The 14,580-nt window shown below is 41.8% G+C and overlaps 1 protein-coding gene across 1 annotated transcript; it reads right to left on the minus strand.

Annotated features, from left to right (window-relative positions):
• Nucleotides 1–8,262: 8,262 nt before the first annotated feature.
• LOC138766473 (olfactory receptor 6C74-like) lies at nucleotides 8,263–9,231 on the minus strand. The gene has a single exon (XM_069944064.1). The coding sequence runs from the start codon at nucleotides 9,229–9,231 to the stop codon at nucleotides 8,263–8,265; it is 969 nt and encodes a 322-aa protein (XP_069800165.1).
• Nucleotides 9,232–14,580: the final 5,349 nt, after the last annotated feature.

The raw sequence follows: 14,580 nt of genomic DNA on the forward strand, positions 1-14,580 counted from the left end.
AGAGCTGGACCAAGGCTAGATAAATAAACTATTTGTTTTGTTTACCTCTTTACTAATAAAACTTTATTTATATTCCACCCTTTTATATGGACAAGGGTGGGGTGTGTTTTTATAAAAAAAAAAATGTCTTTCCTAGTGTTTTTTTTTCCACATTACTAGCTTAGAAGTGCAGCTGTTTTACAGATGGCTTTCCATTACAAAGCTAACCTTCTTATTGTTAGTCTGTGCCCACCACTACTATGGGTACTGAGAAGAGTCAGGATTAAAATATCTAAAATGATGCTCCCGGTCTAGGGTGGTAGCAGCTTGGTGTTAGTAGGGTGTAAAGGGCGGAAATTCCTACCATCACAACGGTTTACCAAACGGGCAGTAGTTATGCATGAGAAAAAAACTGTTTGGAGACCCTAATAAATCTCTGACCCTCATATGCAGGTTCCGGTGAAAACGATACCATGGCTCCATCCTCACAGAATGGTCTCGACAAGCCCTTAGGGACCAATTGTGGCTAAAATGTCCCAGAATGCTCTTAAAAAATTTGATGACCTCAAAAAAGTTTGTAGCACATGTGGACATGACCTTCAATGATATCCTACCCATACTTCAAAGAAATTTTAGAATTAGAGAAAGTTTAGCAAGTAATGTTGCAGTTCTATGGGAGATTATGTGGATGCCAAGGTAACAATGACACAAAAGTATAAGGCGTCTTACTTTGGTTTCCAGATATAAGAGCTTTAAAGTTTCAAGAATAATCAATAGTCTGTTTTGTGTGTGTTCTAAAGTAAAAGTTATTAGTAATAATAGAAAACAAAGACAAAGCATCACATGTAACAAATGGACATAATTATTACAAACTTTAAATGGCAACATTAGAAATAGTTTTTGGAACCTCAGTCATAAGACCCCGTAGGGATTGTAGGCTATAGCTTAGGGAAGCATATCTATGAAAGCCATGACAGGAAGTGTCTTTATCATGCCTGATAAAACATCAGTGCCGCCCTCTTGGGTGAAGTTACGACCTCTGCACCAGAGATTACATTTTTAGCCTTAAACCCCGTATGTTCTGGGGCAGGTCAGAGAGGAGTCACTCCACAACCACGCTCTGAACCTCGTGGCTCCCGACTGCTATCAGCTAAAAGCCATCGGAGACCGATTGCCGTGCCAAACTAATTAACTATTTAGATGCAGCAGCATTTAAATGGCTATATAACACCTCTCCTGGTGGTCTAGTGGCCGGATGGACCCCCCACCTCCGCGCGAAGCAATCGTGAAAGGGTGATCTGAACAGTAGATTCATGGATCAATGTAGTATATACATACTACATTGATCCCTCTGAGCAATCAGTATATTGCTCATAGGTGCCCCTAGTGGGGCTAAAAGTTAATGTGGTAAAAAAAGAAGTCTTTTTAATAATAAGCCCCCTTTCCAAATTAAAAGTTTAAATCCTCTCCCCTTTTTCTATTTTGTAAAAATAAATAAAAAATAATATTATTTGGTATCACTGAGTGCGGAATCACCCGAACTATTAAATTATGGTATTCCTGATCTTGCATGGTGAACTGCCAAAGTGCATAATTGCAGATTTTTCACATCAGATCTGTAAAAAGTACATAAAAAGTAGATCTGGAAAAAGTAGAAAGTACAGATCATGGAACAAAAATTACACCTCAAATAGCCCCATACATCAAAAAATAGAAGCGTTATAAGTATGGTCATAGAGCAATTCTAAACACATTTAGTTTTTAATTTTTTAAAAGCAGTCAGATAAAATAATAGGTTTATAAGTTACCTATCACTGTAATCATACTGAATTAGGGAACATAGATAACAGTCAGTTTCACCATAGGGTGACCAGCGTAAACACTAAACCCACCAAAATCAAACAATTTGCTTCCTCTTCATCAATTTCACCACACAATTTTTTTCAGGTTTCGCAGCATATTTTGTGAAAAAAATAAGACTGTCATTGCAAAGTACAAGTGGTGTCACAAAAAATAAGGGCTTATGTGAGTTTGTAGGTGATAAAAAGTGCAAGCGATTTGGCCTTTTAACCCCTTAACGACATCGGGCGTAAACTTACGCCCTCGCGCCCTGGTACTTAGCGCATCAGGGCGTAAATTTACGCCCGATGTTTCCCCGATCGCTGCGTGTTCGCACACAGCGATCGGGGCAGATGGCCTGCTATAAATCATAGCAGGCCATCATAGCTTCTCGGCACGGGGGGTGATTAACAATCAATTCAGATCAGCCAATAGCGGCGATCGGAACCTTTCCGGGTCATCGGTGACCCGATGACCCGGAAAAAAAGGCGGTCGGTGCTGTCCGAGGACGGCACCGACCGCCATTACTGTAAAAAGTAATGGCGATCGGGCCAGTGGCACGGCGATCAGAGTCCAGCAAAATAATAAATACCTGCCCTGGACCCCTCAGCTAGGTAGCTGAGGGGTCCAGAGCAAGTATTTGTACATTACTCACCTGTCCCGGGGTCCTGATCTGCGTCTTCCGGGTTCGCGGCATCCTCCATCTTTCCGGCGCGTCTTCGGGTCTTTCCGGCGGTCCCCATCGGCTTCTTTCGGCTATTTTCGGCTCCAGCCTCGTGATTTTCCGGATTTTGCGCTCTGCTGCCCTCTAGCGGCTGATATTTGTAATACACTTATCAGCAGCTACTGGGATGTTCAGAATGTAGAAATTTTTTATTTTTTTTTTCAAAATTTTTTTTTTCTATTTTCCGCACCCTATCGCCGCTGAATGTTGATCAGCATTGCACGAAAGTGCGCTGCTTATCAGCAACTCCTCCTTTTTGGCGTAGGGTGTTTTTTTTCTATATTCTACTGCCACGGTCTGCTGATAAGTGCCGCACATAAGTGCGGCATTTATCAGCAACGCCTTTGTTGGCGTAGGGTTTTTTTTTATACTTACTGTAAAAAAACACGTAAAAAACACTACATTACACCACACTACATTGAATAAAGTTTGACACTACACCACTACATACCCCATATACCAATCCCCGTATAAAGATGGCCCCCAGGGTGTTTTCGGCGTCAGAGGGATACGTTATTATTGCCTCCGACACCGAAACAGCCAGTGAGGATGAATGGGGGGGATCCTTCTTTCCTCCATTCATCCTCATCATCCTCATCATCCAGTGACATGTCTGGGGGGTAGCGTAGCGTACGCTGCCCCCCGGACACGTCTTTTCCGCCAGTACCGTCCCAATAAGAGATGACGGTATGGCGTGAAATTCTACAAACTCTGTGAGAGTACCTCAGGGTACACTTACAGATTTAGGGTACGTGCACACTGCGGAATGGCGAATGGCACCCGCCAGCGGACTGATGCGGGCGCATCTGGATATGAAGGACCCCGTATCGCACCAGGGCAACATTTTCCAGGTGACGTCCCCCACACTGGAGAAAGGGAGACCCCAGAAGAAGTGCAGAGTGTGGCGTAACAGGGGGATCAGGAAGGACACCATTTACCAGTGTGACACCTGTCCTGATCACCCCGGCCTCTGCATACTGGATCGCTCCAAGGCGTACCACACGTCATTGGAGTTCTACATTATCTAAATTCTGTCCCTTATTCCTATTTCAGGGGTCACGTTGATCCAGGGATTATTCTGATTGCCATTATGGAGTCGGGAAGGAATTTTTCCCCTGTGATGAGGCTACTGTCGTCTGCCTCATGAGGAGTTTTTGCCTTCCTCTGGATCAACACAGGTTGAATTTGATGGACACCTGTCATTTTCAACCTTATAAACCAATAATTGGCCTAATACCCCCAAATAAATTAGAATTGTCCCTTTTCCCCAGCTAAGTAGGTATGGCCGCCATTCCCATTAGAGGAGGCCATGATGCAATTACAAAGTCTCTGTGCTGCCAGGACAGTAGAAACCCCCCACAAGTGACCCCATTCTGGAAACTACACCCGATAAGGAATCGAACAAGGGGGGCAGCGGGGATATGGCCCCCTGGTGACAGCCACATTTGGGACGTGAAAATGAAAAAAAATGGTATTTTTTATTTTCTCGGCACATGTTCTACGTAAGTGCCTGTCACCAGTGGGGTCCATATCCTCACTGCACCCCTTGTTAGATTCCTTATGGGTGTAGTTTCCAGAATGGGGTCACTTGTGGGGGGTTTCTACTGTCCTGGCAGCACAGGAGCTTTGTAAATGCGACATGGCCTCCATCCTCCATTCCAGCCTCTAAATGGCGCTCTGTCCCTTTGGTGGCGTGCCCTGTGCCCATATGGCAAATTATGCCCACATGTGGGGTATTTTAGTACTCAGGGGAAACTACCCTACACGTTTTGTGTTCATTTTCTTTTTTAACCCCTTGTGGAAATGGAAAAAATCAAGGCTAGACCAACATTTAGTGTAATTTTTGTAAAATTTTTACTCTAAATCATTATTCTTGTCATGATTTTTTCATTTTCACAAGGGGCTAAAAGATAAAAAAAAACACTAAATGTGTAGCGCAATTTCCCCTGAGTACACAAATACCCCACATGTGGACATAAAGCGCCGTGCGGGTGCAGGGTAAGCCTCCGAAGGGAAGGAGCGCCATTTGGTTTTTGAAGGCTGGATTTGGATGGAATGGATTTCGAGGGGCCATGTTGCATTCAAAAGGCCTCTGTGTTGCCAAGACAGTTGAAACCCCCCACAAGTGACCCCATTATGGAAACTACACCCCTCAAGAAATGTAACAAGGGGTGTAGTGAGCATATGGACACCACTGGTGACGGGCACAAATGTGGAACAATGTGGCGTGAAAATGAAATATTACATTTTTTACACTATAATGTTGGTTTAGCCTTGAATTTATCATTTTCACAAGGGGTTAAAAGAGGGGAAAAAAAACAAAATGTGTAGAGCAATTTCCCCCGAGTCCGAAAATACCCCACATGTGGACATAAAGCGCCATGTGGGCGCAGGGCAAGCCTCCGAAGGGAAGGAGCGCCATTTGGAATTTGGCGGTTGGATTTGGCTAGAATGGATGATGAACGCCATGTCGCATTTACAGAGCCCTCGTGCTGCCAAAACACTGGAAACCCCCCCCAAGTGACCCCATTCTGGAAACTGCACCCCTCAGGGAATCTAACAAGGGGTCACCGAGGATATGGACCCCTTAAAGACGGGCACATTTGTGCCATGAAAGTGAAAAAATGAAATTTTTTACTTTTACGTCACATTGTTCCACATTTGTGCCCGTCACCAGTGGCGTCCATATGCTCACTGCCCCCCTTGTTAGATTCCTTGAGGGGTGTAGTTTCCAGAATGGGGTCACTTGTGGGGGGTTTCCAGTGTCTTGGCAGCACGAGGGCTCTGTAAATGCGACATGGCCCTTGAAATCCATTCCAGTGAAATCCAGCTTCCAAAAGCCAATTGGCGCTCCTTCCCTTCGGAGGCTTGTCCTGCGCCCCCTTGGCACTTTATCGCCACATGTGGGGTATTTACGTACTCAGGAGAAACAGCGCTACACATTTTGTGTCTTTTTTTTCCTCTTATCCCTTTAAGAAAATGAAAAATTGAAGGCTAGAACAACGTTTTAGTGTAAAAAATAAATTTTTCTTTTTTCACGCCATATTGTTCGGAAAAATCTGTGAAGCACCTGTGGGGTTTAAATGCTCACCGCACCCCTTGTTACATTCCTTGAGGGGTGTAGTTTTCTAAATGGTGTCCCTTTAGGGGTGTTTTTTAGGTTTTGGCACCCCAGAGCCTCTGCCAACCTGAAGTGGTACAGTCAGAAATGACCAAATATAACGGAGGCGTTGAAATTCACTAGCTGCTCCTTTGTATCTGAGGCTTGTGGTTGCGTCAAATAGCGCAATAGGGCCACATATGGGGTATTTCTATAAACTGCAGAAAAGGGGCAATAATTATTGGGGTGCATTTCTCTGGTAATAGGTTTATAATTATGAAAAATATTGGATTACAATAAAATCTCTGCACAGAAAATTAAAATGTTCAAATTTCTTACACACTTTTATTTCTGTGACTCCCCTAAAGGGTTAAAACACTTTCTGGATATGCTTTTGCAGAGTGTGGGGGGTGCAGTTTCTGAAATGGGGTGCTTTGTGGGGCTTTCTAACATACAGTCAAATACACTTTAAACCTGAACAGGTCCCTAAAAATATCTGATTTAGAAATTTTACTGAAAATTTGGAAATTTGCTGCTAATGTTTTAAGCTTCCTATTGTCTAAAAAAAATGAAAGATCGTTTAATAAATGCCGCCAACATAAAGTAGACATGTTGCTAATTCTATTTAATATATAATTTATGTGGTATAACCACTTTCTGTATACGCAAAAAAGTTTCAAAGTTGGAAAAATGCAGTTTTTCACATTTTTTCACATTATTTGTTTTTTTTTCATAAAGATTCGTTATGAGTATCGACTCCAATTTACCAGAAATGTAAAGTACAATATGTCACGAGAAAACAATCTCAGAATCAGCCGGATAGGTTAAAGCATCCTGAAGTTATTAATGAATAAAGTGACACTGGTCATATTCATAAAATTTGTCTCTGTCATTAAGGCCATTTCAGGCTCTGTCCTTAAGGGGTTAAACACCAGGATTAAAAAAACAACAAAAATAACTGTGTCCCAAAGGGGTTAATATTCTGCTTCAAGTTTTTCTGTGTCCTTCAAAGCTTCAGTTGTCCATTCCATGTTTTTCAGTTCTCCCTGCACATTTGCTCTTGCCTTGTTACCATAGTTCTCTGCCGTACTTTAAAGGGGTAGTGCGGCGCTAAAAGATTATTCACAGAATAACACACATTACAAAGTTATACAACTTTGTAATGTATGTTATGTCTGTGAATCGCCCCCTTCCCGTGTCCCACCCCCCCCACCCGTGTACCCGGAAGTGTGTGGTGCATTATACATTACCTGATCCGTGTCGAGAGCCGTCCGCCATTTTGTGCCAAACGTCATCTTTGGACGGACGGACGAATTCCTGCCACCGCCCCCCCTCCGCCGCGTCATCAGCCGCTCAGCTGCGATTGGCTGAGCACAGTTATGCTCAGCCAATCGCGGCTGAGCACAGTTGTGACGCGGCGGAGGGGGGACGGCGGCAGGGATTCAGCGATCCGTCCGAAGATGATGTTTGGCACAAAATGGCGCATAACATACATTACAAAGTTGTGTAACTTTGTAATGTGTGTTATTCTGTGAATAATTTTTTAGCGCCGCACTACCCCTTTAATGGACAGGTCTCTCCTCTGTTCTTCAGTGTTTCTGTGCCTGGACCTATGAGCTTTGAGTCTGGGACTTTGTTTCCCTTATAGGAATCTTCCTTCCTTCTGTCCAGGGCTCTCGGTTGCTTTGTCCAGCTCGTTCTGTTCATCCAGCATTTTGTCCTGCTTTCAGTGCTTTCTGGTATCCTGACCTTTTGCCTGCTTGTGTCTAACTGTACTTACTTTGTCTGTTTTTGTACCTTGCTCGCCCTCTTTGTTGCTGACCTGGCCTGTCTGACCATTCTTTTCTGTGTCCGGTCTTTTGTTTGTATTTTTTCTGTCCGTGTTTTGTGCTGTTTGAGCACTTATTTCAGAGCAGTTGTGGATGGTTGTTGAGGACCTGCTCTGTGAGTATACTTGGACAGCGTTGTGTGTGCTAGCCTTAGGCCCCACTTTTCCTGTCTCTTTTTGTTCCCCTGGGCCCTGACACTTTCATACCTTAGCAGTTGTCTTTGACCCTTTAATATAATAAATAACAACATTATGTTTTCTGAATGTGATCTGACAGGTATATCTTAAAAGATCAGTCACAATGTTATTATTCCAGTATTTCCAATACAGCCCTGATAAAACTTAAAAAACTAAATTCTTCATGCGGCAGAACCCTAAAGTCATAGTTTCAATGATCTTTACTATTAGTAATGCAGTCAACTCACTGTGTTAGTATAGGTGTCCGTGTACACTGAAATGCATAGGATAACTTCTGGCTTGCACTAGGATCCATACCTAAGGAGCGTGACGTCACTCAGGATCCCACTTTTTTGCTACGGAAAACTGGACTGTGTGAACTTATGTGCAGTGCTACCGGCCGGAGCATCTGCCGAGTTCAGAAGATTTCTTCCCATTGATTAACTTCTCTACACTGCATAAAAGCTGGATGTGGACTTCGGCTGAACTCCATTGATATCGGCATCTGGGCAAGTGATATATTTACCTTTCCAGCTGGATTTCCATACAGGTATTTGTCACCTATATAATCCTCCTTATTCTGACTGACCCACTAATTATCTGCGCTGGGTGTATCTATATGTTTAGTTTATGATCTTTACTATTAGTTGGGATTCCCACAAATTTAATTCTTCTCCTAATAGCGGCTTTTACATCTTTATTCTTCAGGCTGTAGATCAGGGGGTTCAGTATAGGGACGGCAGCTGTGTTACACAAAAATAAATATTTATTGGAGCTTAAATTGATGGATGAAAATGGTCTCAAATACTGGAAGACAAGAGAAGCGTAGAGACAGAGGACAACTATAAGGTGAGAGGAACACGTGTAGAAGGCTTTACGTCTGCCACTGCTAGAACGTATGGACAAGATGGTGGAGATGATGAAAACGTAGGAGATGAATGTAAGGGCAAAGGGGGTAAAAGAACAAATAAGCACCCCCACAGTGAGGGTATAGAACTGAAGAAAAGATGTGTCACTGCAGGATAGCTTCAAGACTGGCACCACGTCGCAGAAGAAATGGTCCACCACATTGGATTTAAAACAAGTTAATTTGAATAACTCTATAAAACCTGGTAAGATCTCAAGAAAACCACAACCCCAACATAGAAAAGCCAAAAAGATACAAAGTTTAGAGTCCATGACCACATGATAACGTAAAGGGTTACAGATAGCGACATAGCGATCATAACCCATAGCTGCCAATACTAATAATTCATTACAAGTCAACGACAAAAAGACAAACATTTGCACAAAACATTCAACAACTGAGACAGTGTTATCTCCCGATATGAAGGAAATAAGGATTTTATGAAGAGAGATTGTAGAACAACTAACGTCCAAGAGAGACAAGTTGGCCAAGAAAAAGTACATGGGAGTATGGAGATGGTGATCTAGACAAACAAGGAGGAAGATGGTGATGTTACCTCCAAGAGTGAGGAGATAAATGAGCAGAACCAGGAGGAAGACAACACATTGTAATAAAGGCTTCTCTGAGATCCCGAGAATGATGAAATAGGTCGTTGTGGTCACATTACCATGATCCATTTAAATTGAAAAATGGAAGAAAAAAAAAAATAGAATTTCAAGATAACAATAATCTCAATAATTTTTCAATCAAATATAAAAAAATAATGTTTCATATCATTTTTGCAGAACTATTTCAGTATTTATCTGTTATAATATGAAGCATAAGTATAAAAAGGATTTTCAATAGTATTTGTTATCTTACAAATGTACAAGAAGTTACAATAGAAGCCCATACTGTGTACCTACTATGATGTATCATAGAACATTACCTCGATGCTTTCACGCACCAAGCCTGACTGATAGCTCTGCTACATCTGTAGGTAAGGAATACTGTCAGCTGTGGCAAATACAGATGTAGCAGAGTTAACAGTCAGAGCTTTAGCATGATAATTAGTTCACACGACACTGACTGTTAACTCTACTATATCTATAGTTACATATACTCTATGCATTTGTTCCAGTACAGGCTCGGCTCCAAGAACATAAAACATAACCTTTGCACAAATTAAAACATAAAATTTCTAAATGATATATCCAGCAAATTACAGCTGCACAAGGGAGAGATTGAAAGAAAAGTGTCAGGGATATTCTCCATGAATAACGGAGCGCGGTGGTGATAGGTGTGGGGATTATATAGACAAACAATTGTGTATTCAGAGTTTCCCTTGGGTCATTAAAAAAACCCACAGGGAGAAGAGATGAGACAAAGAGAAAATAATAGCAAACATTTACTCCTAGTAACAAGGGTATAATGATAATGAGTTAGAGATGAGCGAGTAGTGAAATATTCGACTTTTGAGAATTCGAATCGAATAGGCACCGAGATTCGACTATTTGAACGAATATTCGATCCCATTATAATCTATGGGAGAAAAATTGGAAATCAAAATTCGACCACTTGGAGGTCACCAAGTCCCCCATGAAACCTCCCTAATTGATTCGAACACCTCTGGAATGACACTGGGACATTAGGGGGAGCATTCCTGGGTGCACCCAACACCCCAAAATAGCAGTATAATGCCACTCTCCGCAGTTTCGAATATTTGCGAACGCTTTACGAAAGTTTATGGCAATGTTCACACATTTCGTTCGTATTTCTTGCTCAGCGTTACATACATGATTCCAATGTGCGTCTTTAGAGCATCATGTTATTCGCACATATCACGCATCATGCTTTACGAACGTTACTGGAACAGTATGTATGACGTGCCTTTTTCTAGGCTACTAGAACATAATGTATCACGTGCCTTTTACTGGGCTACTGGAACGTTATATATCAGGTGTCCTTATTAACGTGCCCTTAGTGGGCTAAACCAGGGACACTATAAGTCACTTGTACACACTGGGTACCGGAATGAATACACTTGCTGCTGCTGCTGTTGTTATCATCTATGTCTTAGCACTGAGAAATGCTTTGGATTCAGAGATGACTTTTTCACTGGATCTTAGCCCTGAAAAGGACTTTTGGGTTCTGTAGTAAGCCTGCCCAGTGTCGGACTGGGCCATCGGAGGACCGGAGGATCATAAGTGTAGGGTATTCTGAGAGTTATAGTTCTACTGAAAACATGTCATTCACAAGGGAGTTGTCACAGATTCAGATGAATCCAGGATAGGGCCGGGTCAGTATGTTGCTTTTTAACGATTCTTCTTTGGTGAGCCCCAAGGATCATTTCCTCTGGTGGGCCCCAGGTACCCCAGTCCGACACTGAGCCTGCCTAACCAAAAAGCTACTAAAACCTATCTCTCCCTGCTGCAAGATCTTTCCCTGGCTAGGTTGAAAGCGCATCTGCGGTCGAGAGGCAAGAGCCAAGTATTTAAGATTCAAGGTCATGTGGTTCAGCCATCCAATGAGGGTTGACGCCGTTTTCGCGCTACGTGGATACTCCCAGGGTCCCTTACGGCCTTCCTGCATGGTGATTGAACTAAAAAAAAGCGCCAACTGCGATGGGAGGGCTTTCAAATGTTTCCCGCGTATTCCCCACACAACTCGATTTAATTAGAATCTTTCGAATACCGCAATATTCGATCGAATATCATCTTGATCGAATCGTATTCGCTCATCTCTAATAATAGTTTAATATATAGAGATATATAAAGTGCAATTAGAAATGAACCTCTTAAGAACACTGCTGATTTAACCTTAAAGGGGAACTATTAGCAGGTTAGATCACCATTAGGACCATTAGGAGTACTACCACATCATCTGGCCTGCCTCTTCTAATGATAATCAATGGAGGGGTCAGGCCGGATGGTGCGGCAGTGCTCCTAAGGGTGCTCCGGGAAGGAGTTTACCCCGAATAACATTGAGGCACCCCTTGCGCTACAGTTTCCCTTTAAAGTGAACCTGTATCCAGACGCCACTTCCCTGCCCCCCAAACTATTGGTACCATTGGATAGACAACTTTTATCTATGACCTGTCCTGGGATTCAATTGGCTGCTGATGGCATTATTCTAAGTCTTCCGCCGTGGAATTCCGCCTTATTTACTCAGTGTGAACATACCCTAAGGCTGTGACAGGGACATAGCCTAAAACATTATATAGCCTTTCAGCATTGCCAGGGGTGGACTGGCCAAAGCCAGTCCCCCAGTTAATGTTTTAAACCCCTGGTAGCAGCACCCATTGATTCTGATTAAGTGCCAACGCCCCCTGATTCTCCTAAGCTTTTTACTATAAGCACATATTAGGAGAATGAATACCAACATTGGGGAATCCCTTACAGGGGAAGGGGTTTACTGGATGGGGTATTACCAGCAGGGGTTAGCTACAGGAATGGGGATTATCTACAGGAGGATTGATTTGAGAGATGAGATTACATACAGGGGAGGAGGCTTACTACAGGTGGGATTACCTTTAGAGAGATTGCCTACAGGAGAAGGGAACTTACCTACAGAGGATTACCTGCAGATAAATAATCACCTACAAGGGAGAGGGATTACCTACAGAGAGATTACCTAAATGGGGCATACAACTAACTAGCTAACAACTGTAGTGGTGGGGCTACCTACATCTATGCACAGACGTGACCTAACTACTATATGGGTCACAGAGAGACATAACTACTATATAGATGGAGAGAGGGGGCCCAATTACTGTACGGAGGCACAGAGGGGGGCCTATACTATATGGAAGAACTAAGGATGCCTAATACTATTTGGGGGCACAAAGAACAGAGGGACCTAACTACTATAGGAAAACTCAAAGAGGTAGAACCACTATATGTATGCAGATAGGGGGCCTAAGTATGGAGTATACAATAAGGAGGAACTAAGTATGCCTAATACTATATGGGAGCACAGAGAACAAAGGGACCTAACTACTATATGATGACACACTATGTGGTCATGCAGAAGTGACCTAACTGCTATATGGAGGCAGAGAGGGGGCCTATATATAAGGAGGAATATTATATACTATAGTGTACATCCATATAGTGGTTATACCTCTATGTGTCTTCCTAAGTATTTAGGTACCTCTGTTCTCTATGCCCCTATATTGTATTAGGCATCCTTAGTTCCTCCATAAAGTATACTCAAACTTCAGAGAGAATTCAGAACACATAAAGACCTCAAGCATCTGAAAACAACATAATAGGGTTAGATACGACACTGAACAATCTCGATATGGATTCCGAGAAACAAATTATATCAAGCCTTACAGCAAATTTAGGACTGGATTTTAAAGTGTACCTTAGACTTTGGTCACTTAGTCATCCAATCCATTACCCATGCCCTTCTTCGATGGTTGGACATCTTGTAAGGTTAAGACTTTCTAAATACTTATTCTATTTTTATTTGTACATTAGAAACATTACATATTCTAGATGGAAACTTCCTTATTTTCTATTATTTTCTTTAGCTATGAAGAGAGGAGCTCAGCTCAGTACAAAGAATACATTGTTCTTGTCTTTCAAATGAATACATGAGTGTTATAACATAACTTTAAAATAAATATGATCACATTCATCACCTTTCCAAATTATATCCACAAATTATACATATTGTTGAAGAACCATTTCACAACGACTTTACATAAATTATTTAGATTTTCTGCAACTTGGCTACTGTTTGTCTCATGTCACTCAGCAATATGTACCTGTACAATGTATCTGACAAATTGTCAAATTGCATAAAGTTCCTCTTAGTTACTCTAAGGGCCCTATTCCACTGGACGATTATCGTTCGCATAATCGTTAACGATTAACGATCTCAAACGACCGCTATTGCGAAAGACCTGAAAACATTCACTCATTTCCATGGAATGATAATTGTTATTTATGATCATATTTGCGATCGTTTTTTCTTCGCTATTACTTCGCTATTGCGTTTGTATCTACTGCGAACGACGTCTTATTCAATGCGAACGATTTGCGAACGAGCAACGATAAAAATAGGTCCAGGTCTTATAAAACGATTACTCGTTCGGTCGTTAATCGTTAACTGCATTTCAACCGAACGATTATAGTTTAGATTCAAACGTTTTAACGATAATCTGAACGATAATCGTCCGGTGGAATAGGGCCCAAAGTCTATAAGAAGAAATAAGAAATATCTTTATTGGTGGACACATTTTTTTTACTGGAAAAGTTGTTGGACCATTATTCTGCACCGCATAAAGCCATCAATAAGGTGGTTGAGCCTGTCCTCCTTCTTTACCTGAGTATGTAGACTCAAAGCGTAGTTTCGTATGTAGACTCAAAGCGTAGGTTAGTATAACAGTGACAATACCAAAAATTGGAAAATCTCAAGTCCAAAATCAAATCCAGTGTACAAAGCAACCCCATATAAAACCAGGCCTCTAGCCCCAATATAATGCATGCTACACATGAAAAACAGATCTAATTCAGTATATAGGATAGTGACCAAATCGTAATCGCCACTATATACCCGTAAATCTGAAACAAAATCCAAAATAGATAGATACAAATACAATCTTCAGCCAGTCAAACTTTGTTGGATTAGCGGTGTAAAATCTTAAATACATTCCAATCACCTTTATACGGGTATAAACCCACACACCGTATATGCAGCGTATTTACTGCTGCGATACGCAGCAAACTCGCAGCAAACTCGCAGCAGATTAGATCTAAATAACTGAACACAGCATCAAATCTGTACCAACAAATCTGCTGCGTATTTGTTGCGTATCTGCTGCATATACGGTGTGTGGGTTTATACCCTTAAAGTACCCCTTCATCTCCCCTTGTGTGGCACCCTTTGTCCCCTCTTAAAGTGGCACCAATTTACTGTAAGTGCCAATTTAATTTTCATTTTTATTTATTTAATTTTAAAGTTAATTTTGATTCAAAAAAATCGTGCTAGGCTTGTCATAAGCTCTCTGGCTGATGGTCCACCATAGGTGCTTACGG

The sequence above is a fragment of the Dendropsophus ebraccatus genome, chromosome 10, assembly GCF_027789765.1.
Source record: "Dendropsophus ebraccatus isolate aDenEbr1 chromosome 10, aDenEbr1.pat, whole genome shotgun sequence".
Classification (NCBI taxonomy): domain Eukaryota; kingdom Metazoa; phylum Chordata; class Amphibia; order Anura; family Hylidae; genus Dendropsophus; species Dendropsophus ebraccatus.